Genomic DNA, 15,392 nt, shown 5'->3' on the forward strand with positions numbered 1-15,392 from the left:
ATTTGGTTATTTTCCTCTCATTCTGTGTGGCTCACGTGGTTGAATCTGCTTATCTTCAAGACACATGTGATAGATCCTATTATGATACTTCAAGGAATGGATGCAAAATTTCAAAATAAATATCTGTCTAGTGACTACATTCCCAAAAGAAATGAGAGCCTGTGTCCACCAAAAGACATATACAAAAATGGTCCTAAAAGCCCAAAACTGGGAATAACTCAAATGTGCATCCACAGGAGAATGGGTGAGTAAACTATATGGTACAGTCCACTGTGGAACAGCACACAGCAATGAAGGAGAATGAATCATGGCTACACAACAACATGGGCAAATCTCACAGACCTAACAGTGAGCAAAAGCTGCCAGACACAAAAGAGCTCACTTTTATAGAAAGTTCAAGAACAGGCAAAACTAGTCGATGGTACTAGAAGACAGTGGTTACCTTTGGGGAGGGAGCATGGGGGCATTTAGTAGGAGGGGGACACACAGGAACCTGCTGAGACAAGAAATATTCTCTGCCTTCACTTGGGTCATAATTACAAAGGTAAGAAAAAGCATCACGTTTGATGGTTAAGATCAATGTATGTGAGTTACATCTCATATAAAAGGTAATTTTTTTAATGATAATAAATTGTAATTTTAAATTATAACAAACGATTACAAAATTGTAATAGATTGCAATAAATAAACAGTAGGTGCTCAGTAAATATCTGCTGAATGAACGAGTGAGTGAATGAATAAATGAATATATGCATAATAAGCTTAGACCCTAGTGCTACCAGCGACCAGCCATGCAACGACTCTGAGCAGGTCTCATTACATCTCTAAGCTTTGGCTTTCTTATCCAAAAAACTAGGCTCACAATTATCAACTGCAAAGTGACTGTCCAGATTAACCAGGACATGGTGGGGGGCGGAGGTGGCCTGCTTGACCAAGTCCTTTGTGTGCCATAATGTTGAGCACCTCTGACACCTACTCCTTCCCCTCCTACCCCCTTGCCTTGGATCAGGACCCTGGAGCCCCAAGGGCTGAAAACAGCTTCCCAGAGAGTGAGGTCACACTAGAAAGCCAGGCCTGGGGAGCACTGGGCCTCCCGCATGCACACAGAGGGCCTATTGATGTCTTCCCCAGACCCACCGCCAAGACGAAGCCCAGACCCAATTACTCAGCTGCCCTGCCTCGACACTCAGTGCCCAGTACAGGGGCACAGGATAGGGCTGCCAGGAGGGCTGGAGGTGCCAGACTCCCAGGGACGCTTGGGAAGGGATTTGCTGCTGGCTCCAAGCCAGGGATCCTGGCACGAGGAGCCTGGAAGACAGGATGGTCTGGTGAGCAAGAGAGAAACTCAAGTTGGGAGGAAGGGCTGCTGAGCCCTCCTGGTGCAAGCCAAGCAGTCTGCTCACAGGCCCCAGAGGCCTCTGGGGGCGCAGGGAGCCCGCTGTGAGAGGGCAAAGCCAGCTGCCGGCAGGGCAGGTGCACCTGCCACTCCGCACCCTCTGAGCACCGCCCGGGAGGAGCAAGGCACACAGCAGCAGGGACGGCCTGGAAAGGGGCTGGCCAGGTGTGCACACCTTGACGTTCTCCTCCGTGAGGCCCTTCTCCACTGAGTCCGCCACATTCTGCCGGATGCGGTGCAGGAAGGCCTGGAGGAGAGAAGAAGGGAGAGGTGAGCAGCCACGCCTCTGCTCTCCAGGGGCGGCCCGAAAATGGGTCACAGGTTCAAATGCCAAATAGGACCTGGGAGGTGCCAGGGACAAGGGCAGGGAGTAAGGAGAAACCTGCCCTGCTTATGGGTTCAACACCCTGCAAGACCCCTCACTCCCATTCAGTCAACAAAACCTGAGCATCTGCCACACAAGGCCACGTACACCAAAGCCCTGCCGTCTAGATACATTCGCATCTGCTTCCTCACCCCAGGCCCCCTTCAGACTACAATTCATTTCCCTTTATTTTTTCAAAAATTTAACTTCTAAATAATAACACATTCACATGGCTTACAAATCAAAAACATACAAAGTCAAAAATACGAAAAGTGTATCTCCTGTACCTCAGGCCCCATCCATCAAGTCCCTCCCCACCCCTCATGGGAACGAATGGCTACTAGTTCCTTATGAATCCTTCCAAAGAATCTTTTTCTCTCTATACAAAAATAACAAACAAATACATACACATACCCACACAAACATGTATTCTAATTTTTCCCCTTTTTACATACCAAAAAATAGTGGCACACGTGGGATGCGCTGCACCCCCTTTTTCCACTTAATATTGCTTCCAGATCTTTCCTTGTCATGACACAGGGAGCAGCCACATTTATTTACAGCTGCCCGTGATCCTACTGTACGGATGGACCACAGTCATTCTGCCACTTCTCTCAGGGGCTCGGAACAGAGAAATCATTTCTGTGATGTGACAGACGATGGGGGGTACTGTGGGGACCGACGGGCACATGCTCCCCGAGGGGGTGCCGCTGGCCCCTCCAAGTGTGCCAGAAGGAAGGTGGTGGCCACCAAATGTTCTTTTGAAGGGATCTTTTTTGAGAGAAGCCAGAAATCAGAATTGTTTTTTTTCAGTAACGTCTCCCAGTTTTTAAGTATCAGCAAAGGAGCCCTCTGTTTTTGTGAGCAATCAGATTTTTGAGGTTGAGCACAAAAGTGAGGGCACCAGGAAGGGGGGTGCAGCCGTGCCATCAAGAGGTGGCACGGCCTGGCCCTGGTGTGTCTGGGACACAGCTGGCAGAGAAGAAGGACCAGCAGGTCCCAGGGACGTGGCAGAGGGGAGGCAGCCCCTGAGGAGACCACACAGCAAACTGCCTGGTTCGCCTGCCTCCAGGACTTGGCCCCAGATTGACCTGGCAGCAGCCATGTGGAGACCCCTGCAAAAACGACTTCATGGTCCTGCCACAGCCACAGGGCCACGATGAGCTGTGCTGGCCCGTCAGTCACCCTCCCTGCCTCAGCTGACTACAGCACGGGGGCTCCGGGAAGGAGGCCTGGCTGAGTACACGGCGTCCTTGTCACAGAGCCCTGTTGCAGGTTAATGAAGAGCATGTCTCATGCAGCCATGCTTGTCTGGGGAGATCTCAGAGGGGCGGGGAGATGGAGGGGAGCGGGCGCAGGTGGGCAGAGAGGAGGCTGGCCCTCCACAGATGGCTGTCGGATCCTTTCCCATCACCTGAGGGACGTCCGTGGCTGTCACAGGCAGCCAAATGCCCACCGCCTCAGGTCTCCTAGGTGCGCACTGATGCTCCACAAAGCAGGTCATGGAGAAGAAAGTCAGGGACACAGAGCCAGATAGCCCTGCGTCTGTCCACACTCACTGCTGGGCAGTCCCGACCAGGCCCCTCAGCCCTCATTTATACCCCCAGCCTAGACTTCGCCCCTGAAATCCAGACCTTTGTTCCAGACACAACATCTCCACCTGGATGTCCCAGGGGGGTGTTGAACTTAACTGGTGCAAACCCTAGTTCCTGATCCTCCCTCCAAACCCACACCACACAAACTCTCCCCAGGCTGATTAATGGCACCTGTGCTTGCAGCGGCCCCAGCCCAAAGCCCCCAGGTCACCCTCTCTCTCTGACACTCCATTTCCATCCATAAGCAGAGGCTCTCAGCCTCACCTGCAGCATGCGTTACAAATCCAGCACTTCTCCACACCGCCACGGCCAGCCTCCCAGTCCCAGCCGCCATCATCTGCTGCCCGGACTGATGCAGTCACCCCACAAGTCTTTTCTTTTGGGGCTCCTTTTAACTATATAAATTTAAACAGCCAGAGGGAACCTTTTAAACATATAAATCAGATCCTGTCAATCCACAGCTTAAAACAACTCTCCCTGGCTTTCCACTATACTTAAAATTAAACATCCAAATCCTTCCACAGTCCAAAAGGCCCCCATGATCTTGTCCTAGTTCATCTCTCTGACCTCACCTTCCTGCAGTCCACCAACCCACGCCTTAACAATCGTCAGCCCCACCATCGTGCTCTTGATTCCTTCCACCTGCGAGGCACATTCCTACTGCAAGACCTTTGCACCTGCCGCCCCTACTAACAAGATATTCCCCGCCAGCTCAACCATGAGCCAGCTCCTTCTCATCCATCAGGTCTTCGCTCAAATATCACCTCCCCCGAGAGGCCCTCCTTGTCTTCATGTACTTCCCACCTTCTCATCCTGCATTAAGAGCCCATCTGACAGGTGAAAAGACTGAGGTGAAGCAATTTACATGAGCTCCTAAGGGAAAGGCCAGGATAAGGGAGCATGCTGAATGAAACCTCTACTTTGATCCAACAACAGAAGCCAGGTTCAGAAACTGATGGTTTGGGTTCAAACCACAGATCCTCCTCCTGCCTGTTATGTGACCTCGGGAAAGTATATCAGCCTCTCCCAGTCTCCCAAATATGGGAATTGTAGTAATGCTGTCCTATCTTTCAGAATGTAATAGGATAAAGAGAACAGAAGTTCAGTGAGGGCAGGGACCTTGCCGCTCTTGTGCCAGCTGTGTCCCCAGGCCTGGAGGAGTGCCGGGCACACAGCAAGCATTCACAACTCTGAGCTGGAATGTGCCTGGCACGGTGCCCAACACACAGCAGGAGCCTCGACGGGCTGCTGGAAGCTTGCTGATCTTTCCTTTTAGAGGACAACAGGTACAAGGGACAGGGGACAGGAGTACCCAGAGGATGTTTTAACAGGGGCTATGGTCTCAGCGGGCAGTCCAACCTCCAGCCTCCCTAGACTCAGGGGGACAAAGGCCTCCTCGCCCAGAACAGCTGGGGAGAGCAGAAAGCTGGGCGCACGCAGCATGCTGGCCTACATCAGAGCTTCCTGCCCTGGTTTCTTCACACAAGCTGGGCCACCGCTATTGTGCTGGGACAATGAGAGGCTCCGGCCACCCACAGAGAGGCCACAAACAGGCTGGTGTGACGGGCACAGTGGGAAGCTCATGACCTGGAAAGAATGGGCAGGCAGGGGCTCTGGGCCCAGCCTTCACGCTGCCCAAGGTACTACCAACTGGCTTTTCCAGGCAGTGCCAATGTCCTCCGTGCAGGCGGGGTGGTTAAAGGGACCTTCTGGGGCGAACGCCTGTCCCAGCCTAGCAGCTCTCCTCTTAGAAACCGCCCAGAGGCAAGCCCATCCTCAGCATTGCCAGGGCCGCTGGGAAGCCTGCCTCGGCCTCAGAACCACTGTCCACACAGCGTCCCTGCCACATCCCTGCCTAGGCCACATCCCCTGCATCTGTCCAAGTCCTCCTCTCCTTTCTGATGGGAGGATGCAATCTTTGTGGATGATGGTGAGGAAATATGTAAAGCATCCAGGAAAGAATAAAGAAAAATGTTAACGAACACACCCACAAACCCATCACTCCCCAGTTTTGGCAAACCTTAGCATTATGCCAAATTTGCTTAAACCATTTTCAAAAAGAAACTTGTCAAGTTGGGGGGGAGGCGCAGACTGGGGAGTGGCAAAGGGAGCCCTCGGGGGCACCAGCAACGTCTACCTCTTGATCTGAGCAGTGGTTACACAGGTGGCTGCATGCACAGAGCCTCACCAATGCCCACAGTGTAGGAACAGGAAGAAAGACATCTTTACAGGGAGAGGTGAGCCACCCATGCACCCGCCCTCCTTGCAAGGCACCGCCCACCATGGATATGGAACTCATCCCCACACTTGCCTTTGCCCATCTACCACACATGTGGAAACCAAGAAGCACTCAGGGGACTGTTTTACCTGTTGACAACATTTCTATACATGACCTGCTTTCCGCAACTTACTCTTCTCACTCAATATCACATCTTCCACATGTATCCATGTTGATATGTGGGCCTGGCAGCACCTACCATCAGGAGTCCACCCACATCCCTTGGTCCTCACCCTGGGGTGCATACCAGTACCACTTCCAGCTGCCAGCACCCACACCCCTGGCCTGAAGGCCCTCTCTCATGTGCAGGACAGGCCGGGAATCTGAAGAAGTACGGCCCCCTGACAGGGAGTTGGTGTGCAGACAGATGAGGCACGTGACCAATGTTTGCTTCCCCAAGTGCCCCTGTGGTGCACAGGGGCAACTTGCTTGACACACCATTCTTGGTTGGCTTCGCTCCCCTAATTCACTCCCTCATTCTGCAATGGGTGCTTCCGGGGTGAACTCCCAAACAAACTACTTGCCCTTGAGTCAGCCTCCGATCTGCTCCTGGGCAGCCCTCCACTAGGACCTCGTCCCTTACAGCTATCATGCTGCAGACGTTTAGGCTGTTTCAAATGCCCTTACTGTAAATGGTGACTAGGCCTGCAGACCCAGGTGTTCCAGATCCCCCAGGTGTATACCTGGGTCACCTGAGGTCCAAGTCGGCCAGTCCCTCCAGGTGTATACTTACGTGTGGACTGGTTGGCCACAGATTAGAGGTAGGTTCCACTCGAGCCCTTAATGCCACATAGCCTTCCAGCGTGACTGCACCCAAACACACTCGGCACAGCAGTGGATGACAGCCCCCACCGCTCCACGCCCACAACAAGATCCGCGTGCTTCATTTTTTTCATGCAACGAACATCAGCAGACACCTGTGCAGTCCATCATAAGCCCATGTCAACTCCACAGTCAGTTTTCACACTAGGCATTTGGTCCCATTCTACAGGTGAAAAATCTGAGGCCCAGAGGGTGAGTGACCTAACAGAAGGCATCTAGCCAGAAACCGACAGAGCTGAACCTGAGCCCAGGACTGTTTGACTCCTGCTTGCTGTTCAGAGCGGGGGAACCAGGGAGGCTGCTCACTGGGCTCCACACCTGAGTGTCTCCATGGTCCCCAGAGCTCTGGGCTGAGCAGGAAGACACAGCACGATTGATTGGTGATGTCTGCCAAGGCTGTGGAGAGGAAGGGTAGCAGGGTTGTGTGCTTGCCACCTCCAGCAAGCTCCTCCTGGACCAGGGAACCCAGGGCGTGTGAGAGATGCAGGTCTGAGATCAAACAAGAAGTTGGTGATAAAATGCAGCTCAGGACCAGGTCTCCTGATGCCAGGGCAGCCTTGCCCCTGCCCCACCTTGCCTCAGAGCAGTGGTTCTCAACCTGGGGGTGATCTTACCCCCACCAAAAGAGACTTGGCAATGTCTGGAGATATGCTTGGTTGTCATAACTGGGGACAAGAGTTGTCACAGCTGGCATTCATGGGTAGAGGTCAAGGGTGCTCCTGAACACCCTACAACGCCAGGACGGTCCCCACAAAGATGCCCCCAACCCCAAATATCAATAGCGTCACATAGAGAAATCCTTGCCTTAGAAGGGGCTCTTGCTAAAACCTAGGAAAAAATGCAACCCTTTCCACAGCCCCCAAGGATGAGGGCTCGTCCCAGCCAGCGCGCGCTCTCTCACCCAGCTGCCGCCTTGCTGGTCTTTCACACTCAGGACCGGCCCCTCCCAGGCCTCTGCCAGTTCTGCTCTCTGCCTAGGAGGCTTTCCTCCCCAGCGTTCAGCCAGCAGGAGAGACCTTTCTAATGGACCTCTGAACCCTGGCCCTTCACAGACTTTACCTCTGTGGGCTGTGCCCTTGTCAGTCATGGGTAAATGTGCCTGCTTGGCATCACCTCCCCACAGAGCACCAGCCCCTCGGGGCCAACTGCTGCTCTGCTTTGCTCGCTGCTGTGTCCCCAGCACCAGGAACAATGGCTGGTGCACAGTAAGTGCTCCAGGAAGGTATGGAGGAAAGTGGGGGTGGAGAGAGAAACTGAGGGAGGGGACCCCGAAGAGGCTCCACAAGTAACTGGTTTAGAGTGGGGAGTGCTAGAACAGCAGTAATAATAATAATAATAACACATTTACTATCTTCTGCTCATACCTTTGGGCCTTACTATGTGTCAGGTGCTACTCTATGTATTTTGATCCTCAAACGATCCTAGGAGGTTGGTACTATTATTACTGTGCCCATTTTACAGAGGAGAGCAATGAGGCCCAGCACAATAAAGAGCTTACCCAAAGCCACACAGCTAGGAAGTGGCAGAGCTGGGCCTTGAACCCAGGCAGTCTTGCCTGGTGATGAGTTCCCGACCTACATCATCGATGACTGGCTGTGTACAACAAACCACATAAGCATAAAGCAGGTAGCAGCTGCCCTTCGAGGGGCCCCTGGGGAGCTGCCATCTGTCTGGAACCTGCCTCCACAGCCTTGGGAGAAGAAATCTCTCCCTGGAGATAAAAAGGACAGAAAGATGTCATGAAGTCGCTTTCTAAGACCAATGCCAGCAACGTGATCACTGAGGGGAGGGGGCCCAGCTGTCCCCAAGGGCATCCCTGCCTTGGCCAGGGTGACCTCACCAAACATATGGCGAAACCTGAGAGGGCCAGGGGACCGGCTAGAAGTGTGTGTGTGTGTGTGTGTGTGTGTGTGTGTGTGTGTGTGTGTGTGTGTGTGTGTGTGTGTGTGTGTCCCCAGGGGGTGGGTGCAGGCTAGGACCATAGCAAGGGTAGAGGAGGTGTCAAAAGAGAGCAGGGGCCTGAATCCAAGTAATAATAATAAGATGGGAATAACAACAGCAGAGTGAGTGTTTATACCACCTGCTCTGAGCAGCCCCAGCCCCACACAGGCCAGAGTTTGGGGAGGGCCCCCAAATGCCTAATGACTCCTTCAAATGCCCAAATTCTATGCTCTGTCCATTCAAGTTCTAGACATTTATCTTATGGGGAAAAGTAAATCTTACATATGGCATCAAGATTTAACTTCAGTGCCTGATTTATAATTCTATCACCCAGGGTTTAGTTAAATAATTTGTCCATCTCAGCAAATGATGATCATGCTAAAAATGGTCTGCAGAAGTCTACTTAATGATATGGAAAAAGGCTACTGATGTATCCCTAACAGTGGGAAAAATTAAAAAGCTACAGAAATATACATAAGATACAATCTCATTTTTGCTTTAATAAAGTATCTACATAAACATAGGAAGAAAGAAATGTGGAAGGAAATACCATAAACTTGTGTGAGAATATGGCCAAGATTAATAGCTGTCTCCCAATATCTGATCTCTCCTTTTCCTTTAGAAAAGATTTAGAATTTAGAATAAAGACTTAATTTCCCAGCTTCCTTTATAGCTAGATATGGCCATTTGACTAAGTTTGGGCTAGTGGGTTATAAATTTACGCATTATGGACAACATCTTGGAAGTATCCTTGAGGATGAGGAAAGGAATAGGCAGAGATTTTCTTCTGCAATGCCTCCTTCCTACTGACTGGATAGCCAGCGTGATGCCTGGAGGTCAAGCAGCTATATTGTACCATGAAGTGAAAGCCATGTGCTTGAGAAGATGAAGCAACAATAGAGAAGGAGCCGATGACAGTGGAGCCAATGTACCGGCCCTGGGCTGCCTATAATTCCATAAAAAACAAAGGACCTTCCATCTCATCTAAGGCACTGTCATTAGAGTTTTATCACTAGCCATGGAACCTAATTCTGAGAATGAAATTAGAAGTGATTTCAATTTTCTTCTGTTTTTTTCCCTCAAATACCTAAAATGAACATGCTACTCTTACATCAAAGTTACTTTTTAAAATAAATGTACGTTTTTTCATTTTTTGGACAGGAGAGGCTACTAAACAAACCAGGCTCTCTTGCCCACCCCAATTACCACCTCCTCAGCAGTGAGAAGGCTAGCCAGCATGCTCCTCCCAGAGGGCATGCATGTCCCTGTGTGGAGAAGGCAGTGCCCACCCACCAGAGGCAACAAGAGCAGGAACCAGGCAAATGTGAGATGAGAAGGCTTTCCTCTTGCAGTGGGGCCTCCCGGGTGCCCACCCCTCCTTCTCTGTGTTGACTCTGGAAACTGCAAGCTCCCCCAGGGAAGATGTCCATCCTGGCTGGACCCCAAGGCTAGCCTGGCACTTCCACAGCCTGGGGCAGAACAGGAGGGACCTTCCACCACCCACAGCCCCACTACCCAGGCTGAGATTAAAAACCTTTCCACTCCATCTCAGCAAGCACCCCCTTTTGTCGGGCCTGTGCCAGGAGCAGAGAGCCAATGGCCCCGAACTAGCTTTCCCAAAGGAACCGAATTCCAGATTGCATATGTCATCTCCAAGGAGGGTTACGTAGTCAGTCGCACATGTACCTGATAGGACTGAGAGAAGATACCATTCCTTTCACAACTTCAAACTTACTCCTTTGCGTCATATCTCATGTAACACATTACGAATGACACACACACACATATATATGTATATGTGTATATATGTATATGTGTACATATATATATAATTCATGTCATTAGATGGCAATAGCATGAATAAACTGCATTGTACAGTCTCTTTAACAGACCAATTTCTTCTTGTAAGCAGTAAACTAAATAATGGAGGCCTCCATGCTGTTGCATGAATATTCCAGGCCCCATCCTACCTCAGGGCCTTTGCACTTGCTGTTCCCTTTGCCTGGAAGATGCTCTCCAGTCATCTACAGGATCCCTCCTGCATTTCATTACCATCTAGAATCAAGTGTCACTTCTGAGAGACCTTTACCCTCCCCACCACTTAAAGCAGAGGCTCACCCCTGCCCTCCATTCTCTCCCTTACATCCACCTACACACACCTATTTCTTTGCTTGTCACCCAGTTTCCTGCTGCAAAGTCAGCATCAAGAGAGCAGTGACTTGTTTGGGTAGCAACCACCCCTGGCTCTAGACCAGTACCTGGCACAGAGCAGATGCTCAGTGAGTTGAGCAGATGACTGACAGCCAGCTCCGTCTATCCTTTATAACAATCCCATGAGGTGTGCTGAGTATCCCCATTTTAGGAAAGAGGGAGCCAGGGCAGAGATCACCACATGGGGCTCTGGAGTCAGACAGCAAGGCCTTGTCCTGGGTCACAGGGCCTCACCTGGCAAGGTGCTGATGTGCTATGACACTACATGTTAATAGCAAAGCCCCTCTGTGTTTCCCTCCAGCCCATGCTGGGAGCCCCCCAGTTGCCAAGCTCATAGGAGGACAGAAGGTGTCCAATAAGTGCTCAATAAATGACCATGGAAGGGGCAGCAGGCACTTTTAATTCCACGTTAACCCTAAACAAGAGTAGGCACCTTTCCACGGGGCTCTGGGCATAGGAGGCACCATTTCTTGGACCTACAAGAAAACTGGAGGCCTTAAAAAATATGAGTGTTGGCTCCAAATACAAAAAGAAACTTGTACTGTCAAAATGAATAAACCTTGATTTAAATGCCTACAAAGCATGACCTATGTCAGTGCGTCAAGAATCAACAGCGCATGTACAGAGAGCACAGTGAGTGTGGCCTGCGGGCACATTTTAGCAGGTTTACCAAGAGAGGAGCCTTGGGCTGGGTCCCTACAAGCAGACCCTAAGATAAGGATTTAAGTGCAAGTAGTTGATTTGAGAGGTGACCCCAGCAAACACAGGCAGGGGACGGGAGAAGTGGGCCCAGGAAGGGAGGGCAGCCAATATAGCATATGAGATCAAGCAAGGGGCCAGCATGGGCAATGGGGTGGTTAGCAAGGGAGCTAGGTCAGTTATTCACCAATCCTGTGGGCTGTAGGATAGTTGGCAGGGGGTGATAATTTCTGGGTGCTTCCGGTCTGCCCTATAGGTGCCTAAGCAGCTCTCTGGCCAGACAAAGCCACCAGGCCTTAAAGGACTGCAGGTGCTGGCAATAGGAAGCCTGGCTGGTATGCCCTGATGTGGCCGGGGTGCTGAAATGGAGTGGACGAGGGTCTAGGGCCCCTCAAGGGCAGGGGAAACAGCTGGAGAGGCTGTGTCTGCTCCAGGGCATTGGGCAAGCCTTTGAAGAATCATGGCCACACAGCTGGTTATCTTCGCAAAGGCACTTCCAGGTCAGACCAACGTCCCCCTGGTCTGCACCAGAACGGCCTTCCTGGTTGTTTGTTAAGACACCAAAACACTTGAGTGATTGGTAACATCTCTGACTGTGCAGGGGCTGAGGTCAGAGGTGACGGCTGAGGAGCCACAAGCAGGCCCCTGTCAGACCTGCAGGCAGTTGTACACGGAGGCTGCATCATTGCAGGGAACCTACGCGCACTCTGCTGTGAGGCCACACATGCAGCCAGCATCCCAAGCTCCCCTCTGGCCTCTCACCTCTTTCAAAAGCCTCCTCTGCCCTTGGAAACCTGCCCGTCTCAAACGCTAGACAGGTCCTGCGTCTCTTAAGGAAGCAGTGTAAGAGTGACTGAGGCTCAGAGGTTGGAACCGGCTGCCTGATTCAGATCCTGCCTTTCCCACCTCCTCCTGTGTCCCTGGACCACTGTCTTCACCTCTCTGTGCCTCATCTGTAACACGGATGGGGATAATAAACTCACTGACACCACAGGCTATGGCAAGGCTAAAATGAAATACTGCAGACAAAGCGCTTAGGTAAGTTGGTTCAAATCCCAGCTCTACCACGTACAAGCCTAGCCTCTCTCTGCCTCAGTCTCCTCCTCTATGAAGTGGGGATAAAATGAGTACACAGGACTGCAATGAGGATTACAGAAGCTACCATATTTAACAAGCATGCTGAAGAGTGCCTAGTACATAGTAAGTGCTCAATCAGGCACGAGCTAGGAGTATCTCCACAGCCCCACCCTGAGTTTAGAGAGTATTCAGGGAGCCCAAGCCCTGGTGTAGACAGACACGAATCCACTGTGTTTCCTAAGGGAAATTCTGGAAGTGGATCGACTCCCTTTATAGAGCTATTATACATCAGAGACTCTTAAACTTATCCTACATTTTTTTTATTTATCATAAGTTATTTGACTTTTCCATCCTAAGAACAGTTCTGTTTTGAACTGCCTGCTTCCGAGTCTTCTGGGATGAGACGAGGAGGGGAAGGCTTTACAAACTGTAGTGTGCCACCACATCCTTGTCACCACCAGCATCTGTCTGCCCTGTGCCAGCTGACTGCGAACTGCATGACCTCAGTGAGTCACTGAACTTCTCTGCGTCTATTTCCTCATTGAAAAGAAGAGGCATTTGTTGAGGTTTAGGCAAAATGATGCAGGTAAAGACTCTGTAACTACCAAGACTTCCTGGAAGAGGTGGCAGAGGGCTGGGCCAGGAGAGGTGGGCTGGACTGCAAACAGAAACAGGAAATTGCTTATGATTATATTCTCGGGTGAGAAAGCCAGCACCAAGTACCATCCATGCCAATGAGCATTACCTGGGGGCCTACTATGTGCCAGGCATGGAGCTGGGCCCTGGAGACAGACACAAGACATGACCCTGTTGTAGGCATATCTGTTCATTCCTGTAGTTATTTGGTTAGTCAACACTCACTGCACACCTACTATGTGCCAGCCAGACATTATGCATATCAGTGAATGAATAAATCAGACCAAATTTCTGCCCTCATGGAGCAGCAGCAAGACAGACTATAAATACATTTTAAAATACAATGGCAGGTAGGGATGGATGCTATGAAAAACAATAAAGCAGGATGAGCAAACAGAGAGGCCGGGGGCCAGGGAGCTACGTCACAGAGATGCCAGGGAAGTCTCTGAGGAGATGGCATTGAGCATGCACTCCAGAACCAAGGGGAGGGAACAGCACTGCAGGTGTCTGAGGGAAGGGAATTCTAGGTAGAGGGAACTGCCAGTGCAAAGGCCCTGAGGTACATTCAACCCTTTCAAGACTACCCTAACTAAAATATCTGTCGCTGCTCCTGCCCAGTCTTCTTCACAGCTCCTGTCACTGTGACATTGTGTGTGTCCCTCATCAGTCTGTTTTCCCTCTAGCCACCAGAACGTCAGTTCCAGGAAGGCAATGATGTTTGTCTGTCTAGTCACTATTGTAGCCCCAGAGCCTAAGATCAGGCCCAGCACACAGTAGATCCTCAATAAATATGTGTTTAGTTGTTAATCAGTCATCTGAAAAAGACTCCCCTAACCCTGCATTCAGTTTCTGGGCCTGAAGAAAGTGCTTAATTCTTACCCAGCCCCACCCAGTCTCGGCCACAGAGGAAGTTAAAGCAAAAACTGACTAGCTACAACCTACTGTGAACAGGGTTGATGCAATAATGGGGGAGGGGGACCCAACCCTTTTCCCCACACAGACGCCACCCCAGGGGGCTGAGGCCCAGCCTGCAATCTCCCTGAACTCCCTGACAACCCACTCCTTCAGCAGAGGCATTCAGGCAGTTCAGCAGAGATTCATGCAGTACCTGCTCCATGCCATCCAGTTATACCTCACCCTCATGTGGCAAACTGGTGGCCCACAGGCATGTTTACTCTGACCAACCATGGGCTTTGAGAAAATTCAGGCCTAGGTTTGAAAATCAGATTGTCCGTCAAAATCTCAGTTCCTAGCTTCTTTTGAAAAAGCTGACCGCAGATCTCAAATGCCCACAGGACTGCAGCTGGCTACAGTAGTGTGGTAGTTACCCAGGGTGGGTACTGCCATTTTCTGCTACCCAACCAGCTGCTACACTCATCTTTCTACCTCACCATGTGGGCATTTGAATGTGAGATCGCCACCCTTAGACACAGACCCAGCAAGCATGAAACCTGCCTATTTTTCCCATACCCTCACCCAGGGCAGACATCACCAAGGGAGCACAGATCTCCTTCCTGCTAAGTCTCCTCTACGCTGTTAAGAATTTCTCTCCCCTCATTGCTACCTACACCCATATGTGGTCTGAGATCCTTCTTATTCTAACCTGAATGAATCCCCACTCCTTTCAAGTCCCTCAGCTTTTTTTCCTGAAGAATGGGCTCATTAAAGTGGGATCACAGTAGGGCTTCTCAACCTTGAGATCACTGCTATTTAAGCAAATGACTCTTTGTTGTGGGGACTGTCCTGTGTGTTATAGGATATTTAGCAGCATCCCTGGCCTCTACCCACTAGATGCCAGTATCCCTCAGTTGTGACTAAACATTGCCCAATATTCCCTGGGGGACAAAAGCTCCCCAAGTTGTGAACCACTGCATTACATCATAGTTAAAATGTCTCTGGAGCCAAATATTTTGAATATAAATCCTGGCTCAGTGATTTACTGGCTGTGTGACTGTGCCCAGCCTCTCTGTGTCTCAGTTTCTTTCTCTGTGAAGTGGGGATATAAAAATGGTATCTGGCTGCAAATGTGTACGGAATTTCTCTTGGGGGTGATGAACATGTCCTTACATTAGATGGCAGTGATAGTTGCACAAATCTGTGAATATACTAAAAACTGAATTATTCAGTTTAAGTGGGTAAGTTGTATGGTATGTGAATTCTATTTCAATAAGCTGTTACACACACACACACACACACACACACACACAAATATACCTGCCTCCCAGGGGTATTGTGAGAATTTAATGAGTTAGGATATACTTTATATGAGTAGGCACAAAGTGAGTCTTAGCCCTTATTATCAGCATCAGCCCACACTGATCCGGGGCCTGATCTGGGGCTGATCTGATAGGCAGGCAGCTGGGAGGAAAAGCC

General features: G+C 50.5%; 1 protein-coding gene across 1 annotated transcript in view; it reads right to left on the reverse strand.

Moving 5' to 3' along the window:
• PREX1 (phosphatidylinositol-3,4,5-trisphosphate dependent Rac exchange factor 1) overlaps positions 1 to 15,392 on the reverse strand; it is a 174,065-nt gene that overhangs the window by 95,669 nt on the left and 63,004 nt on the right. The window contains exon 2 of the mRNA XM_036902039.2: positions 1,572 to 1,643. Within this exon, the coding sequence (XP_036757934.2) occupies positions 1,572 to 1,643 (72 nt within the window). The remainder of the gene's footprint in view (positions 1 to 1,571; positions 1,644 to 15,392) is intronic.

The sequence above is a fragment of the Manis pentadactyla genome, chromosome 5, assembly GCF_030020395.1.
Source record: "Manis pentadactyla isolate mManPen7 chromosome 5, mManPen7.hap1, whole genome shotgun sequence".
In the NCBI taxonomy this organism is placed as follows: Eukaryota; Metazoa; Chordata; class Mammalia; order Pholidota; family Manidae; genus Manis; species Manis pentadactyla.